General features: G+C 40.3%; 1 protein-coding gene across 2 annotated transcripts in view; it reads right to left on the reverse strand.

Moving 5' to 3' along the window:
• Positions 1-20,356, reverse strand: part of LOC117429672 (rab GTPase-binding effector protein 1) — a 58,252-nt gene that overhangs the window by 18,626 nt on the left and 19,270 nt on the right. For both annotated transcript variants that reach the window (XM_058998355.1, XM_058998356.1), the window contains exons 5-13: positions 12,350-12,469; positions 10,835-10,970; positions 9,266-9,444; positions 9,002-9,109; positions 6,794-7,288; positions 5,828-5,932; positions 3,723-3,839; positions 2,651-2,749; positions 866-1,006 (exon numbers count right to left, since the gene is read on the reverse strand). In XM_058998355.1, the coding sequence (XP_058854338.1) occupies positions 866-1,006; positions 2,651-2,749; positions 3,723-3,839; positions 5,828-5,932; positions 6,794-7,288; positions 9,002-9,109; positions 9,266-9,444; positions 10,835-10,970; positions 12,350-12,469 (1,500 nt within the window). The remainder of the gene's footprint in view (positions 1-865; positions 1,007-2,650; positions 2,750-3,722; positions 3,840-5,827; positions 5,933-6,793; positions 7,289-9,001; positions 9,110-9,265; positions 9,445-10,834; positions 10,971-12,349; positions 12,470-20,356) is intronic.

Consider the following 20,356-nt stretch of genomic DNA (forward strand, 5'->3'; position numbering starts at 1 on the left):
ACTAGCTGCAGGATTCTGAACCAGACATCTACCATAAGTTGCAGGATTCTGAATACCAATAGCATGGGTATTTTTGGGGTCTATAGCAAGCAGCACTGCAGTTTAGCACATAATTTATCATTTGCACACTGAAGAATGTTGTTTTAATGTACTACAGACGGAGGTACTGGTGAAAGAACTGAATTACTGGAAAAACCTTTGTATAAGTCTAAGTCTCAAAAAAGGGGGGACGATGGCGACTTATACACCGTTTTTTATGGTATATCAGAAACTCTATTCTCTTACACTACAGTTTCTTGCTATGTGTGGAACCTTTGGAGACACATGTGTCTTCTGTAGCATCACCAGCTGATCATTTTTGTCACCATAGGATCTACTACCTTAGGGATTTTAAAACATCTTGTGAGAAGATGTTTTATTCAGAAATGATTTGCTTATGATGTTTCTGACACAAGACAAAGTGCATAGTTTGCATATGGACCATCTAATTCAACAGTCCGTCACATTTGCAAGATCTGGTAGTAACTATAAGTAGCTATAGTTGAATCTACACCCGATAAGATAATACAATTATCAAAAACAAGATAATAGTATTAGTCTGCAGTAATCTGGCAAGTTTCTCCTACCAAAATTGAAACACTGCACCAGAGAACAGTATGGTTTGATTTGAGATTGCTTAAGTAGCTGGCAACATGATTGTTTTCCAATAACTGTCTGTCCACCAAATCAGATTGGTCGTTCAACAAATGCTATTTAGATAACGTACATACTTCTCGTGGGACTATGTCATTTAAGCTACAATATTTGGGGTCTTTATTAATTCACAAGTAGGCGCTCAGCTGGCAGGTGCTTCTATAAGCAGTACCTCGGCTGCAGTGGGCACGGTGAAGTTCTCTTGTTGCTGCAGGGTTAGGTGAAGCCGGTGCTTTCCCTGCAGACTCTCATTGTCCCGTTGTAGCCTGGCCAGCTCCTCTGCCACCTGCTCCCGAGACTGCATCAGCAACGCCTGTACGGACAAGACACCAGAACCACAACACGGCAGCAACTCAGGAATAATCAGAAAGGAACAGTCATATTGGCAAAGCAGAAGAAGTGAGTTTCTTAAAGTGTGTTCTGCTGCGCTACAGTAAAAATGTCACTTTGATTAGGTATTTATAACCACATAACATTGCAGTTCCCTTATTGCATTTGTATTTTAAAGTGATTGTAGCCAACAAATAATTCCACCACTCTTACAGGGTGGGGACTTCCATTTAGTTATATAGGTCTCAAATGTGCAGTTTCGAAAGAAACATATTATAGCAAATATGTATTTTCATTTTGAAACATAATGGTACTGAACATCTCTATTTTGCAATGTTTCAGTTAGTGTTGCCCCCGCTTTGTCACCTGGAGGGTGAAATTGTGCCCACCCCTTCAACGGCTTCTTTCCAGGCAGCTGCTTCCCCTACTGACTGCCTTGCTTTCAGCCAGTCAGGCTTTGCCTGAAGACAATGCTGAGGTGAAATGACCAAGGAAGTGAAAGCATAACATTTTGCTTGTGAAAAAGGAAGAGAAAACTGAAACTTCTGTTTACCTAAAGTAGGAACAGATGACAGGTTTTAAAATGAAAATACACATTTGCTATAAGATGTGTTTCTTTCAAAACTGCACATTTAATCCCTGGAGCCAGCATCACCGCTGTTGTGTGTGTTGATAGTCAGGGAGGCCACAAATTGGCTGATCCTTGGAGCTATATTGCACTTCAGCCATGAACACCGGGCCAATAGGAAATCTACGCTACCTGGCAGAGGAAAAGCACTGGAGGCTCATATCTTACTTCAAGGTGTGCAGGTGTTGCAGTGAAGCTGCATCTTGCTTGGTGCCCACCACTACTATCTCATTTTATCTTGGTGAAAGTGGAGTGCAATATTAGCATGAAATAAACAACAGCTACTCTCATGCAATAAAAATCATGGAAGTGCAAAACAGGTAAGATTTATGGAATTATTTTATTAGCAAGAACTACTTTAAAAATCAGCCACTGTTTAAACCTATTTGTTGGGGATCATACAATGTAACAAAATTTACAACTTCCCAACATAATTAATGCAAACCGATGACTTGTTTAAAAAAAAAAAATAAAGATAAATATTTGTAACAGTATATTTATAATGAGACCTTTCGTTTTCGGTATGTTAGGAGAAACAGTAAAATGGCAAGCCCTCTTGTCAAAATAATTGGTTCATTTAAAAGCATTAACTGTATAACAGGGTGTAAGGGTTTAAACTGAAAATAAACATCATAAAACACCATAGTATTTTACTTTCTTGCTTGATTTTCACCATTTATAATATCTTAATGCATCATGAACCACTGTAATTTAATAATGGATGTGAAAATCTATTTAAAATGTGATCTCTACAATACTAAATCAAGTCTTTTTTCATTGAAAATGTGTATGATAGTTTAAACAGTACATGACTTGCGTTTTAACCTAGATGTAAACATACATTTACAGCATTAATGGGAACTGCACTTCAATGTGGGAAGCATGTCCATGCAGTTTTATTGTTCTGAAGGCTCTTTAAATGACATCCCATTATTAAAGCAGTGGAGAGGACCCTGTGATTACATTGTGGAAAGTCTTGCAATGGAATGGCAGGCTTACCATCTGCTCCTGTGCTCTCCTCTTAGCCTGAGAGAAAGCCTGCTGTAAGGTAGTGAGCAGAGTCTCTGACTCCTGGACACGCTGCATCAACGTGGAGACCTGAAGTCCAATCACAGCAAACATGACCAATGTTTTATCCCATTCCTCCCTGGTTTTGGTTAAGTGCAACTGACTACAGCTAAAATGATTAAAACTACTGTAAACAAAAACAAAGCACCCTCTGTGCTAGCTCAGATTGAACGGTTTGTAAACATGCTGTAAAATGGATCTGTGCGGTTGATATGGCCAGGGGCTTGAAACAATGTGGCATTGTGATTGCTTATTGTTTTACTGGACAACACTTGTATTGTAACATCATTGAAAGAATCACAGAATACAACAGTATATCAACTGTAAAGTTCTCAAAGTGTGTGGTCTGTATCAATGATATAGCCAAAGGTTAAAGGATTTTTATTTATTATTATTATTATTATTTATTATTTTTTACAATGAATAAGCTACAGTGACCTACATTCACAGCATGTAGAATGGTTCATCAGAACCGTATTTCTTAAAAGCCCAGATTCATTAGCCCAGAATGTATGCAGGTTGATTCCCGTAGGTCTCTATAACATACATGCAGAGACTTCCACACCATCCCAACTGGTTTTCAACAACACTTTTATAGTTGTTTTAGGATGCTAATGAAAAATGGACAATTTGAAAATACGATTGTTTCACATTTCTTAATATCTGTTGCTTATAATTTGTCTAAGAGGCTGCTGTTTCTTTCTGCAAATAGGGTGAATTTTTCTAATCCCCCCTAACATATACATGCCATTTTTTTTTTTAAAGAATGCATGTTGTGTTATTCTTACCATGCAGTCGCTTGAAGCTTTACAATGGCACAGTTGAGCTATTCTGTTGTGTGACTGATACTAAAACAGTATGGTATGCAAATATAATATTTTACTTTACTATTAGATTGAAAATCTTTGAAATTGAAAAGAAAGCAAAAAAGGTATTTCGATCACCTGAACTGAAGGTTGAAAAAAGCTACTTGTAAAACTACTAAGAGATTACGTGTCGTCACCTTGGTGGTGGTTTCCTCGTTGCCCTGCTTCACACACTCCTCCAGCTCCTGCTTGTCCTTCAGTGTGCGCTCCAGTTGGTCGTTGGCCTGTCGCAGCATTACCTGCAGCTTCTTCACCTGAGAGTGAGCAAGAGAGAGTGTTTATTTCTCCAATCCTATCTCCAGTTATCTTGAAAGGCCCAGTTCTACCAGAGAACAGTGAAATCAAACCTGCCCATCCTTCATTTCCTAATGCTTTCCATGCACTACATTTACATGCACAAGGAATTGATCCTGTTGTGATTGTTTTGAACCCAAAATCAAATGTACAGAGTTTACATACCACACTCAATTGGGTTGGGGGAATCAATTAAACCCCCGCCAGAATTCAGACCTAACAGGTTAAAATGCAGAATATACAGAGGATTTGGGATCTGACTTCTCAAATATGTAGCTTGAATCCAGTTAGGGCTTTGGGACATTTTTGGTGAAAGGCAATGTGCAAATGCAATTTGTTTTTGTAAATTGGAACATGTCCTGAATAATTCTGCCAGATGAAACAAGTATCTCTGACAAACACCCCTTTCCACGACTGTAAACATAGATTCTGATTTAATATGTTGTGCTAAGGAATGTAGATAATGGATAAATTGCTCTTCTTCACTAGGTTTAAGGAATGATTTAATTACTTTCTCTCTTCCAATAGTCTGCCTTCCTTGCTGTCTTGTTACGGTATTAGTTCCTTCCCTGCCCAAACCTCAGAATTGTAGAACTATTCTTATATGTTTCTGTCAACAGACCCAAACATTGCGTTTCCCACTTGCCAAAACAAAGCTAATTGTTGTAAACCAAATTGAACTAAAAATGTGTACTCTTTCTCTTTCAAGAAAATTCTAATAAAAAAAGCATAAAAATTATTCTGAAATAATAAAATATGTTACAAACAAGTATAACAAAACCTTCCCTTCTATGTCTAAGTAAAATATATTTTGTTGTCATGAGTGATGAGTGTGGTAAATAACTATATTACTCCACAACCCAGCCAAATAAAGAGCTGTTTTACCGTGAACTGTCTTGTGTCTATTTATACTGAGCACCGCATCACGACTACACCTGTGCACTGCAAACCACTTTGCCACAGTAATGAATTTAATTTTCATTGATGTCTATATTTATTTGCACAAGGCACAAAGGTCATGTTGCTGTTTTAAATTTACTGTTTCAATTTAAAATGAAAAGTATAAACTGTATTAAAGTAGACAGAAACCTCACTGTGATAAAATTAGTTAATAACATGACCTACGGTGAATTTCAAACTTAAACCATTGCCCTGTGTTTTGGATACAGCCACGTAGTGCATCCTCCTCTATCCTTGTCCATCTGTTTGCCTTTTTCCCCAACATTACTGTGATCTCAGGCTGGATACACATTTGTCAGCCGGGGTCTTTAAACTACGTGCCACGTATGTTCACTTCTCATTGGTCAGTTTCCCTAGTTAAGTTGTGTGGAGCTCCAGGATCGGATCAACATTACGGATCAGTGGAGCCTGATCCAGATCCTCATAGTGAAACACCATCTCATGATCCGGCTCCAGTGATCCCGGATCCCATCACATTTTTCCATCCATTGGCTTCTATAATGACTAGTAACTATACCAAAACATTTGCGTGAAATATAAGTTTTAGTACTCCTGCAATGTGAGGGGACATTTCCCCATCATTGAAAAGGTGAGGGGGACATGTCCCCTGTGTCCCCCGTGTAAATTATGCCTATGTATACACCCTAAACATTTTCTGCTTGTTAGGAAGTACTTTTAATATTATTTACATTTTGTTCTAACATAACTAAATACAATGCCACTGTGCTACAATGTTAGAAGCATAGTAAATGTAGGCAGTTAATAGGAAAAAGTGCAGAACAAGCCTTGTGTTATAAACGGATACACTATAGTAATTATCTTGTGGAGATATGCAAGGAGTAAGATCTCTGAAACAGTTTAACCATGTTAAGGGGATGATTTCACAATGACAAATGTACAACATTCAAAGAAAACACAGGCCTTTGTGGTTGCTAACAGCAAACTGAATGAATGTGAATGAGGCTGTGTTGAGATGAGTCAGTCTCACCTGGTCGCGGGTCTCTGCCTCCTGACCCTGGATGACTTGCAGCTGTTTCTCGTAGTTGGAGCACATGTCACAACGCCGGCCCAGCTTTCTGCCTGCGTTCTTCACCTGCAGGACAACAGCACGGTCACAAACTCCAATTTACTGCCTTTATCTCCCTAATATCAAATTCACAGTGAATGCCACCTCACCTAGGGCTGCCAAGGCCAATAACTCAATGATCCCTAGGAAGAGAACTGGGGTGGGCAGGGGGCCACTTGTTGTAGTGCAGTCTGCAAACTGGAATGAACTTGATAATTACGTGAAGTGTACTGAATATCAACAAAGGTTGAAGAATGTATTACATAAGAAATTGCTTGTACATTTTGGATGTAACCATGTATAAAGGAAAAAAAAAATCTATTTTTAGTACAGTGATTCACCTAATTTGTATATTGGACTCGTGGCTCTCCTCGTTTGTTGTTATGCACACAACTTAATTATTGGCAATCAGTAATTTAACATGATCTACAGATTGTGTGTATTTAATAGAATAGCCTAATTAATGGGAACCAGTAGTCTTTGTGCAAGTGTCGGGTACTTTATTTCAGATGTATTTATTTAACCAGGATAGAACCCTTGAGATATACATCTCATTTCAGGGGGGTCCTGATTTTGTGTGTATCGTTAATTATCTATATCACTTTTTTATGGCTACTCCAATTAATTTATGACATGGTTAAATTGCACAGCTACAGATGAGGTTGAAACACTAGTTGTCCCTTTCTCTTTAGGCTAGTCATCGCTTGTCAGACACTTAATATAAGATACTTATAAAATAGCAATGAATGTGTGTGTCTATGTTTTTATACTACATGTATTTAAACTATATCTGTTCACAAAGTACTGCACTGTGTCAGCTGGGTAGTCATGGAAATGGATGCAGCTTGTCTGCTCAACTTCTCTAACAGCAGTGCTCAGGTGTCTCACCTCCTGCTGCAGCAGGTTCCACTCTGACTCGCTGACCAGTCGGTACCCTGAGGCGGGTAGGTAGGCGTTCTTGGGGGCCTGGGAGATGCTGGAGAGCAGGGAGGCGGTCTCCTCCTGTTCTGGAGTCATGGCCTTGATGGCCTTCTCCTGGTCTTTGGTGAGGAGGAAGGCCCCGGAGGAGAGCTGGAAAGAGCCAAGGGAAGCTGTGTCGAAGTTCTCAGCTCCGGCAGAGTCCGCCCCCACCAGGGGCCCGAAGTCTGACTCATCCAAGTTCCCTGCTGACTTGGCCTTGTTACTGTGATCCAGGCCTCTCGGCAGCAGGGCTCCCCCGGGCGCTCCCAGGCTGTCTGTGGACTGGGCTCTGCGCAGTCTGTCTTTGAAGAGATCTCCTGCACTGCCATCCTGCTTCCCTTCACTGTCCACATCAGCTGGGCCCAGGATCTCAGTGTCAAGGGAGTGAGCTGAGCTGTGGATGCTGTGGTTATTGTGAGCATGCTGAGGAGACACAAGAGTTAAAAGGAGTTTAAAGGAGTTGACAAAGTTAATCCTAACCAATAGGTTATTATGTTATATAACACACTGGTGAAACCGCACTTGGAGTACTGTGTTCAATTCTGGTCACAACAGTACAAAAGGGACATTGTGGCCCAACAAAGATCAACCAGACTAATCCCAGGGCTTAAAGGAACAAGCTAAAACGACAGCAGGCTGAAACAAATGAATCTATTTAGCCTAGAACAAAAGAAGAATTTGGGAGGACAAGTCTTTACAAAGGAATTTACAAAGTTAACCTGAATCAATAAGAACATAAGAAAGTTTACAAACAAGAGGAGGCCATTCAGCCCATCTTGCTCGTTTGGTTGTTAGTAGCTTATTGATCCCAGAATCTCATCAAGCAGCTTCTTGAAGGATCCCAGGGTGTCAGCTTCAACAACATTATTGGGGAGTTGGTTCCAGACCCTTACAATTCTCTGTGTAAAAAAGTGCCTGCTATTTTCTGTTCTGAATGCCCCTTTATCTAATCTCCATTTGTGACCCCTGGTCCTTGTTTCTTTTTTCATGTCAAAAAAGTCCCCTGGGTCGACATTGTCTATACCTTTTAGGATTTTGAATGCTTGAATCAGATCACCGCGTACTGCACTTAATACTTTAAGTGCAGTACAGAAATCAGGATCAGAAGACAGAGTTACAAATTAAGCAAAGATAGACTTAGGACAGAGGGTAGGAGACACTTCTTTACAGAGTGGTGAGGGTATTGAAGATAGACTTAGGACTTTATATATATAAAAAATAACTAATTTCTTAAATTAATTATTAAAACAAACTAACGTGATTAACCCAACAATTACACAAATCAAAAGCATGTGTGATTTATAGTATTCACCCAGCTGCTTATCCCACGGTTTCCATGTGGGGTGCAAGCGAGTCCAAATTTGTCACTCCCGTGAATATAGCGTGTAGGGGGTTATATGTGCATCTGCAACATGCTTCAGTGAATAAATAAGTAAACTGTTGGTTAAAATTGTCTGCAGTTTTGTTTTTCACTGGCAGATGGCAGCAGTCCCTAAGAAATGTGCTTGACAGACATGCTCTTCTGTAGATAGCACAGCTGAGAGTGAAAAATTGATGTCTTCATCTACAGAAAATAAGAGGAGGATATTATTTCTTTTTTGGTGTTACAGGGGGTTGTAAGGAAACCTTGTCAGGACTGGTACTGGGCAAAATGACAAATTTATTTATTTATTGCACCAACACTTCACAGATATAATGCATATAGCAGCGATACACAGTACCCAAAACTGTGGAAGATACAGTATATGACGTGATTGAAAATTTGCGATGCAAGTTTTTTGATGTATATGTGCTATGTGCTAGATAAAAAATTCAAATCTCAAATTCTGCTATCATAGTCAGGCTTACATCACATGCAGTTAAAATATTTCCTGTCTTAAGTATCTGCAGATCACACTATATGTGGGCGGATATTCGTTCTCCGTAGGGCTCACCTGCAACTCAAGGGTTCTTGAACTCTCAAACCAACAACATGCGTAAAAACTATATTTGTGTAGTTCTGTGTTTGTTTGTCGGTATGGGGATGGGAGTGAAAATGTGCTCCGGACCTTGACCTTGCTGTAACCAAGAATTTTGGACATTCAATAAAATAATTGAGTACCCCTGCTCTAGAGGAAAGTACAGAGTGTGGCTCACCTCTTCATTAGACAGAACAATGAGAGTCTCCTCTCTAGACCAAGCCTGCTCTCGCCCCGTCTCTTTATGTTCCTTAGCTTTGCTGATCCTCTGCTGCTCATCCTCTTCCTGCAACACAAACACCAGGAGATTCCAGGTTAATGCACTTGCACATCCACTCTGCATGCTCCTTCAAAGCAGGTTAATGCACTCTCACATCCACTCTGCATGCTCAAAAGTTATACAACAAACCAGATTTTGAAATACTCAGTGCGAGTGCTGTACCTGGTCCCTCTTCTTGATCTCCTCGACCTGGCGCAGTTGCTCGGAGGACAGCACACTCTCAATGCGTTGCATATCCCTCATCAGCAGCCTCTGTGACTCCAGGAACTGGTCATTGGCACGCTGCCATGTGTGCTTCAGCTGGTTATGCTGCTGGCGCTCCAGCTCCAGCAGGTGACACACTGCATAAGGACAGACAGTGGCAGGTTAGAGACAGAACTCACCCTCAATACATGTCTCAACTTTCAAAAGGCAGTAGTACTCATTTCCAAACCCTTTAATAGGGCACTGCTGGTTTCCAATGCATTAAAAAAGCAGTGCAACAAATGCATATCATGACTTATCTGAGCAGAGCTTGGAGCAGTAGGTAGTTGGGACAAACAAGCACTGGTCTTTCTTTTTTTTAATAAATATTCTTAAAAAGAAATGTATATATTCTTTTAAATTTCGTTATCTGAAGATACAGTAAGGTCACAATTGCATCCTGATATTTTTTTCAGATCCCCAATTTAGAATGTCCAATTATGTTCCCTCGGTGAAGCTACTTTACTCTCCACTACAGCTCAGGAGGTCAGTGGGTGCCCTTTAATATCACTTAATTACTTTAATACCCAGGAGCTCGACAGTGGATGTTGTCATGCTATCGGCCCCAGAAGGACAAAGGCCAGCCCTGCTGGTGTCCGCTTGATCAGTAGGGTACACTTTACCACGGTGAGGTGACGGATGATTTTGCCTCCATGTGAAATCCCCTGAATATGACTCCACACCTCCCTGTCGTGCTTTACCAGGTGAGCCTCGGGGACCTCCTCTTACAGTGTTTTTCATTACAAATATTAAAAAAAAACATGTCATGCTAAAATCAAATAAATAAAAGTATTTTTTATTACACAAATTTTAAGAAAACTGATTAAGAAATCTAACTTATGGGGCTCCCGAGTGGCGCATCCAGTAAAAGCACTCGCGTAGAGTGCAGGATGTACCCTATAGTCTGGACGTCGTGAGTTCAAGTCCAGGCTATTCCTTTGCCAACCGAGGACGGGAGCTCCCAGGGGGCGGCGCTCAATTGGCCGAGCGCCGCCCGGGGGGAGGGAGGGCTAGGTCAGCCAGGGTGTCCTCGGCTCACTGCGCACCAGCGACTCCTGCAATCTGGCCGGGCACCTGCGGGCTTGCCTGTAAGCTGCCCGAGAGCTGCGTTGTCCTCCTACGTTGTAGCTCTTGGGTGGCTGCATGGTAAGTCCGCAGTGTGAAAAAAAGCGGTCAGCTGATGGCACACGATTCGGAGGTCAGTGTTTGTTCGTCTTCGCCCTCCCGAGTCAGCGCAGGGGTGGTAGCGGTGAGCTGAGCATAATAAAATAATTGGCCATTCCAAATTGGGAGAAAATAATAAAAATAATTGGTAATGACTAAATTTATAAAAAAAAAAAAATCTAAGTTATAAAAAAGATATTTAATCTTGATTTGTAGGCTGTGCTCCTACTCATCGGGTGGAAGACTTTACTGCTCAGATAACTCTCAATAACAAGCAGCATTCGTGCCGGCCAACTACAGACAGCTAAAAGCGGTTTTAGACACCTTCATGTAGCTCTTTTCGCAGTTTCTCCGAGTCTTCTTGCAGCACAGACTTTTGGGTATTGAGGACTGCCACGTACATCTCCAGGTCAGTGCGACACGACTTCTCAGCCTCCAGGACATGGTTCAGCTCTTTCACCTGCAAGACAACAGAGCAGGATTCTGAGATTGGAGGACCAGGAGAGGGGACACTGAGCCACAGGGCAGTCAAGCACATTGTCTCACTATACATATTTTTATTAGGGCTGTCAAGTGAAAATCTCAGTTAATCTTGGTTTTAATCACATACAGTAATCCGTCTCGTATCTGCCCATCACATATCTGTCCTAACCGTTTATCTGCCATGATCAACCTCTTCAGCAACGTTTGTTCATTATTGAACAGAGAAGATCAGTTTAGAGATTGTAGATCCCACCAAAGTTTTCTTACACTGTGTTGTATGTGCTCCATGCGCTGCCATTGCTGGTAGTGTCACGTGAGCTGTTCAGTGCGTCTGTAAATAAATCTTGTTCACCTGCGGGGCGTATCAACTTCGATCTCCTGCCTGTCACTCAGCAGCGAATGCACGCACACACACGGCTACTCTGTCACAAGCATTAATACCCTGTATCTTTCTAAACAAGGGATTTAGGGAAGCACCCTAATAAAAGCTGAATCTAAAAATAATAATTGTGCGAATAAACTCATTGTAACAGCTGTGAATGGTATTTAAAACAGGACTAATTTATCCGACTTTTTACATATCCGTCCTTACTCTGGTCCCACCGCAGTCAGATATGCGATGGATTACTGTATTCAATTGATACAATTACTGAATCTCATTCAAATTTGTTTTATTACTGAAATCATCATCATCATCATCATCATCATCATCATCATCATCATCATCATCATCCCAAAAACAGCCCCATCACAAAAACCATGTTTTCTTATTTCTGGATTCTGTTGGCCCCTCTTTATGTATTTTATATTTATTATCATATTTATTTACACAGAATTATATAGAAAAACTCCAGCAGTTGTTGTTATTGTTTGAACCAACTGAGCCAGTTTATTACTCAACTTACTGCATTTCAGATTAAACTGTATATTTTCTTATCAGTTTCCTTTAAAAGGGTATCCATTATACTCAAACTATTTTTCATTGCCATTTAAAAAAAAAAATAACCTTTTAAAATAAATGTGATCATTGAAATAAAATTAAAAGTCGGTAGCTATCCACTTTTCAACAGCATTGTTTATACAGGGTGTCCCACTGAAAGCAGCCCAGTAAGTAGTGCAAGTATTACAACAATACAAACAAATAAATAAATAAATAAATAAATAAATACAGCTGACGGAGCAGCATAGACACGTACAAGAATTCTCGTTATTACAAACTCGCTTTATACAGGAATGTCACTATCAACGTGGACATGGACTGAATGCCAACCTCTAACTGAAATACTTCTGGGGCTACTTTCAAGTGGGACACAGCCTTTGTCCCTCAAGTCTTTCCTGCTTGCTCACAGCACTCACCTTGGAGGCCTCAAGCTCCTTGACACGGTCCTCTGCCTCTGTCAGTTTGGCCTTGAGGGCAGCAATCTCACTCTCCATGGGCATGACCACCGAGCGCAGCTTCTCCGCATCCTCCTGTGCCTGAGGTGGAGCACACAAGGGCAGAATGTCATGTAAAGGTAGTACAGACTTCTCAAAGCATTTCACACCAGTCTGCAATGTACTCTTATTTATTGATTTATTTTGACAGACTTCTCAAAGCATTTCACACCAGTCTGCAATGTACTCTTATTTATTGATTTATTTTGACAGACTTCTCAAAGCATTTCATACCAGTCTGCAATCGACTCTTATTTATTGATTTATTTTTTAAAAGGAGGAAATCAGAGTAGAAATGCTTACAAAGTACAAATATTTGTTTAAACCCCCCCCCCCCAAAAAACACATGTGCATCTCAAAACCTAGCCCGCATTACACATGCATTCGTTACAACTCATGAGCGAAAACATCATTCTATAAAACACACTTGACAAATGAATACCCCAAAAGCACGTATTCTTTTTAAATACTGAATTTTGACCATCCATTAATAAAGGTGGAATTTCGTGAGGCAGACAGACTCTGACAGCTTAGAACATAAGAAAGTTTACAAACGAGAGGAGGCCATTCGGCCCATCTTGCTCGTTTGGTTGTTAGTCGCTTACTGATCCCAGAATCTCATCAAGCAGCTTCTTGAAGGATCCCAGGGTGTCAGCTTCAACAACATTATGGGGAGTTGGTTCCAGACTCCCACAATTCTCTGTGTAAAAAAGTGCTCCTATTTTCTGTTCTGAATACCCCTTTATCTAATCTCCATTTGTGACCCTTGGTCCTTGTTTCTTTTTTCAGGTCGAAAAAGTCCCCTGGGTCGACATTGTCAATACCTTTTAAAATTTGTAATGGTTGAATCAGTTCGCCGTGTAGTCTTCTTTGTTCAAGACTGAATAAATTCAACTCTTTTAGCCTGTCTGCATATGACATGCCTTTTAAACCATGAATAATTCTGGTCGCTCTTCTTTGCACTCTTTCTAGAGCAGCAATATGCTTTTTGTAGCGAGGTGTCCAGAACTGAACACAATATTCTAGATGAGGTCTTACTACTTACTAATGCATTGTAAAGTTTTAACATTACTTCGCTTGATTTAAATTCAACACTTGTCACTATATATCCAAGCATTTTGATGGCTTTTTTTATAGCTTCCCCACATTGTCTAGATGAAGACATTTCTGAAACATAAATGCCTAGATCTTTTTCATAGATCTCCCATATGCTATTTATAATGCACATTTGTATTGCCTGCGTGCAGTACCTTACACTTTTCTATATTAAATGTCATTTGCCATGTGTCTGCCCAGTTCTGAATGCTGTCTAGATCACTTTGAATGACCTTTGCTGCTGCAACAGTGTTTGCCACGCCTCCTATTTTTGTGTTGTCTGCAAATTTAACAAGTTTGCTTACTATACCAGAATTTAAGTCATTACTGTAGATTAGGAAGAGCAGAGGACCTAATACTGATCCCTGTGGTACTCCACTGGTTATCTCGCTCCATTTTGAGGTTTTTCCTCTACATGTTAACCACTCCCTAATCCATGTGCATGCATTTCCTTGAATTCCTACTGCGTTCAGTTTGAGAATGTATCTTTTATGCAGGACTTTGTCAAAAGCTTTCTGGAAATCTAAATAAACCATGTCATATGCTTTGCAATTATCCATTGTCGATGTTGCATCCTCAAAAAAATCAAGCAGGTTAGTTTGACACAATCTCCCTTTCCTAAAACCATGCTGTCTCCCAGGATACTGTTACCATATAGGTAATTTTCCATTTTAGAACTTATTATAGTTTCCATAAATTTACATATAATAGAAGTCAGGCTTATTGGTCTGTAGTTATCTGGTTCGGTTTAGTTTCCCATTTTGTGGATCAGTATTACATTTGCAATTCTCCAGTCTGGCGGTACAACCCGTCTCAAGAGTCTGTTGCATGGTCTTCGTTAGCGGTTTGTAAATAACTTCTTTCATTTCTTTGATTACATCCAGCCCAGGGGATTTGTTTATTTTAAGAGTTCCTAGTCCCTTTAACACTTCTGCCTCTCTTATGCAAAAGTTTTTTAATACTGGATAGGAACAGGTCGACATGTGGGGCATGTTGTCCGTATCCTCCTTTGTAAAAACTTGTGAAAATTAATCACTTAATATACAGTACAACGTCGCATATCCGACCCACTGTGGACTGGGGTATAGGCGGATATGTGAAAAGTCGGATTTGCGAACATCTATAGAAAAAGCATTTACACATCCATAAATAGGCTAGTGAACAAAAACAACACGCAAACTGCTTTAAACATGGGGACATTTTTTGCTTTAAAAATAAGCAAACATAAACAACATTAGGCTACAAATACACAGTGTTGCTTTGCAGTTTGCTATAAGCTATCTCCATGTAAAGGTTTTTGTGCCTCCTATTTTGAATATTGCTTCGGCTATTTTAAACAAACGGTCGGTAAGCATTGCATTTATGAAGCTTGCTTTGTTTAATTCAAATGCATTTAAAAGCTACAACATGCTGCCAATATCTGCAAGCGTGCGCTCCGTCATATAAACACATTGCACAAAAAAAAAAAAGCTTTCTCGGCTGGTGTATTGAAACGTCACTGCTACACGCAGCTGACTGACACACGCACACACCCGCCTCTCAAAGGGGAACGCACCAAAAAGCTGATTGCTATAACGCTTTCTTTCTGTTTCCATCGCGGAACCCGCATTTGCTGCCAATGTCATTACTCTCGTAGCATACTTTTAATATTTATTTATTTATTTAGCGAGGCAGTTAACTGATCAGGGTGGTTATGTGACGGTCAGATATGCGACGTTCCACTGTATTTGCTATTTTTTTCTCTTCATCTATGATTTTGACATTTAGACATTTTACTTCCTCCTTGAATGTTCTTTTGCTGTTATAATATTGGAAAAACTTTTTGGAATTGGTTTTAGCCCCCTTGGCAATGCTCATTTTATCTCTCTCTTGGCCTTTCTAACTTCCTTTTTGACTTCTGTTTGCAGTTCCAAGTACTCTTTCTGTGCCATCCTTTTTCTGTGGATGTTTTCTGTATTTTACTCCAATCTACTTTTGTTTGTCTCTGTTTCATTCCATAATTTGCCTTTTTAAAACTGTAAATCTTAGCTTTAGTCGTTAATTTGGGGGTTTTAAAAAGCACTTCAAAATGAGACATGTTGTGATCTGAGTTTGCCAATGGTTCTCCGACCTCTGTTTTAGTTTTTCTGTCCGTCATTTGAAAAGACTAAATCAAGGCATGCCTCCCCTCTAGTCGGTGCATTGACAAATTCTGAAACAAAGCCTGTTCGATGTGGAACAGGACCAGCTTTTAGCCTGTTTGCGAAATCATTTTAGTTCCATTTCTGTTCTAGCATCATGGCTGACAGCTGTTTGTGCATTGTGATGATTTTTTTTTTTAGGCAGAAAGTTCCAAGCAGTAGTTACATTACATGTAATAAACTATAACATTATAATGGGTTAAATATATACAAAAAACTTGCTATACAGACCATCGTAAATCGATGCTACGTTTATTGCATTTTGCAAGTATTGCATGTACAGTTGTAATAGAATACAGTGAATTATGATTTCCATTACATGAGAGTAGATGTTAACTTCATACTGATATTAGACTCAGCTCTCACCAAGGTATGCATCAACTAAGACATACCTTCTTTTACTGTAAACTAGTGTTATCCATCTGCGTTTCCTTCCATCTGATGATGTAGATATCCTTCTGCCTGGTGTTGATTGCTGAAGTGTAATGCTGGCTCCAGGGATCAGCCTACATTGGCTCCCTGGCGCAGCAGCACACACAACTACAATGCTGGCTCCAGGGATCAACCACTATATGGCCTCCCTAGTCATCAGCATGACCACCATCTGGACTGAGCTGAGCAGGGTACTTCTCTGAAGTCTTCAAGTGGGCGCCTTCCATCCTTGGTGTTTCATCGACTAGCCCACGACACCTTGAGGTCTCGACAGTGATTCTGGTGTCCCAGCATCACCCCCCTCCGTCCCCCACTAAGCTAAGCCCAGCTTACTTACCTTCCTTTACATCGACGTTGCTTTCTTTCTATGATGCTTGAGGTCCCCAACCAGAATCTTTTCGTCTCAACCAGAGACAGTTGCTGCTTCTCTCTGCTGCTTCAGATAAGTTCTTCACTATGCGTCGCAACTCTTGGCCACTGAATCCGATGTCTCTGAAAAACCGGGTTGTGGAGTGTGCCACAAATCCTCGACAACCCACCTCCACTGGGTAAACCTGGGCTCTCCATCCTCGCTGTTCCGCTTCAGCAGCCAGTTGAGCGTACCAAAGTTTCTTCCTTTCATACGCCTCATCCACAGCATCCTCCTAAGGCACTGTTAATTCTACCAGGTGAACAAGGCATGCTGATCCAGACCACAAGACAATATCAGGTCGAAGGTTAGTGGTGGCAATCTCTGGTGGGAAAATAAGTTGTTGTCCAACAGCTTATTTTCCGGCATTTTCTAATCTCTAGCAGCTTCCAGTTGTCCTAGACGAGTTTTGGTTTTAATAACTTTCCTTGGTGGTTGCTCCCCTGGACTGAAGAATGTTGATCTTCGTGTGTCATATATTGCTGGAATTGGTGGCAACCTGTTGGTCATGCTGCATGCTCTAATTGGTGGCAGTCGCATTCCAAAAGCCAAGCGTTCTCCTCCCACTACCCATTTTGACGCCCTAATAATTACTAATGGTAAATAGCCAGTGGAGAAATGGTGCATCCTGCTATTATTCCAACTTCTAGACATTGCCATGTAGTGGTGAATTCTGAAGATGAAAAACAAAATTGCAAATCTCCAAAGTAGGGTTTCAGTAAGTTTGCTATGCTATGGCCAAAAGTTTTGCATCTCCCTATATAATTAAATAATTTTGCTTCACAGAGTTGAATGAAGCCTGTAGAATAATGCTACGGTAACGTATTGAATTACATACTGCTTTGTAGTTTTCCATACTTAACAAAAATCTGAATATTAAAAATTGTGACATTTCAAAATCCAACATGCCCTTAAATACTACTGAACTATTATGGCTCCCGGTAGACTTCAGTTTGAAACAAATTATATGTCAGCTTTTTAAAATTTTATTTATTTGTATTTATTTTTTAAAGAAAGATGTCACAGCGCATTCATAAATATTGACATGTTTTTAAAGGGAGGCAGCATTTTTGGGTTACAGAAACTCAAAGACAGGCATTTGCAACCATTGTAGTCACAGACTGGACCCCTGTGATTGTTTACATTTTATATGCAAACACACCCTAACCCTAACCCTAACCCTAACTTTGTGAATTTAAATATATATATATACAAACGTGCTCAAATTTGTTGGTACCCTTACAGCTCATTGAAATAATGCTTCATTCCTCCTGAAAAGTGATGAAATTAAAAGCTATTTTATCATGTATACTTGCATGCCTTTGGTATGTCATAGAATAAAGCAAAGAAGCTGTGAAAAGAGATGAATTATTGCTTATTCTACAAAGATATTCTAAAATGGCCTGGACACATTTGTTGGTACCCCTTAGAAAAGATAATAAATAATTGGATTATAGTGATATTTCAAACTAATTAGTTTCTTTAATTAGTATCACACATGTCTCCAATCTTGTAATCAGTCATTCAGCCTATTTAAATGGAGAAAAGTAGTCACTGTGCTGTTTGGTATCATTGTGTGCACCACACTGAACATGGACCAGAGAAAGCAAAGGAGAGAGTTGTCTGAGGAGATCAGAAAGAAAATAATAGACAAGCATGGTAAAGGTAAAGGCTACAAGACCATCTCCAAGCAGCTTGATGTTCCTGTGACAACAGTTGCAAATATTATTAAGAAGTTTAAGGTCCATGGAACTGTAGCCAACCTCCCTGGGCGCGGCCGCAAGAGGAAAATCGCCCCCAGATTGAACAGAAGGATAGTGCGAATTGTAGAAAAAGAACCAAGGATAACTGCCAAAGAGATACAAGCTGAACTCCAAGGTGAAGGTACGTCAGTTTCTGATCGCACCATCCGTCGCTTTTTGAGCAAAAGTGGGCTCCATGGAAGAAGACCCAGGAGGACTCCACTTTTGAAAGAAAAACATAAAAACGCCAGACTGGAATTTGCTAAAATGCATATTGACAAGCCACAATCCTTCTGGGAGAATGTCCTTTGGACAGATGAGTCAAAACTGGAGCTTTTTGGCAAGTCACATCAGCTCTATGTTCACAGACGAAAAAATGAAGCTTTCAAAGAAAAGAACACCATACCTACAGTGAAACATGGAGGAGGCTCGGTTATGTTTTGCAACAAAATATTAGGTTAGCGGTCCCATCATTTTTGTCCATGCCATTTTCATTTGTTTTATTATTTACAATATTACATTGAATAAAAAATCAAAAGCAAAGTCTGATTTCTATTAAATATGGAATAAACAATGGTGGATGCCAATTACTTTTGTCAGTTTCAAGTTATTTCAGAGAAAATTGTGCATTCTTTGTTTTTTGTGGAGGGGTACCAACAAATTTGAGCACGTCTGTATGTGTGTGTGTATATATACACATATATATACACACACACACACAGTGCCTTGCAAAAGTATTCAGACCCCTGACCAATTCTCTCATATTACTGAATTATAAATGGTACATTGATATTTCGTTCTGTTTGATATTTTATTTTAAAACACTGAAACTCAAAATCAATTATTGTAAGGTGACATTGGTTTTATGTTGGGAAATATTTTTAAGAAAAATAAAAAACTGAAATATCTTGCTTGCATAAGTATTCAACCCCTGTGCTGTGGAAGCTCCCAGTTTACACCGATGAAAGAAATTGCCCTAACGAGGACACAATTACCTTACCATTGGCCTCCACCTGTGAACCATTAAAGTTGCCGTCACATTTTCTGGATAAAAACCCCACTGTTGAAGGATCATTGGTCAGGCTGTGAATCTGAAGGAAAATGAAGACCAAAGAGCATTCTACAGAAGTTAGAGATAAAGTAATACAAATGCATAGATTAGGGAAAGGGTACAAAATAATATCCAAGTGTTTGGATATCCCAGTGAGCACAGTTGGATCAATAATCAGGAAGCGGAAGCTGCATCACACCACCCAGGCACTGCCAAGAAAAGGCCGTCCCTTAAAACTCATCGCTTAAACAAGCGCGGAGAGAAGCCACAGAGAGGCCAACAATCACTTTGAAGGAGCTACAGAGTTCAGTGGCTGGGAGTGGAGTAATGGTGCACCAGTCAACCATATCAAGAGCTCTGCATAACACTGGCCTCTATGGGAGGGTGGCAAGAAAGAAGCCGTTACTCAAAAAGTACCATCTGAAAGCACGTCTGGAGTTTGCCAGAAAGCATGAGAGTGACCCAGCTGCGATGTGGAAAAAGGTTTTGTGGTCAGATGAGACCAAGATAGAGCTTTTTGGCCAAAACTCAAAGCGTTATGTGTGGCGCAAACCTAACACTGCCCATGCCTCAAGACACACCATCCCTACAGTGAAGTATGGTGGTGGCAGCATCATGCTGTGGGGATGCTTCTCATCAGCAGGGACTGGGCATCTTGTTAAAATTGAAGGAAGAATGGAGGGAGCAAAATACAGGGAAATACTGCAGAACCTGCTTCAGTCCGCTAAAAAACTGAAGCTTGGGAGAAAATTCACCTTTCAGCAGGACAATGATCCCAAGCACAAGGCCAAAGCAACATTGGAGTGGCTCAAGAACAAAAAGGTGAATGTCCTACAGTGGCCCAGTCAAAGTCCTGATGTCAATCCCATTGAGAATCTGTGGCACTATTTGAAAAAGCGTCGTCCAACCAACCTGAACAACCTGGAGCAAATCTGCCAAGAAGAATGGGCCAAAATCACTCCGACACTGTGTGCAAAGCTGGTACATACTTACCCCAAAAGACTTAAAGCTGTTATTGCA

Source organism: Acipenser ruthenus, chromosome 24, assembly GCF_902713425.1.
Source record: "Acipenser ruthenus chromosome 24, fAciRut3.2 maternal haplotype, whole genome shotgun sequence".
NCBI classification, from domain to species: domain Eukaryota; kingdom Metazoa; phylum Chordata; class Actinopteri; order Acipenseriformes; family Acipenseridae; genus Acipenser; species Acipenser ruthenus.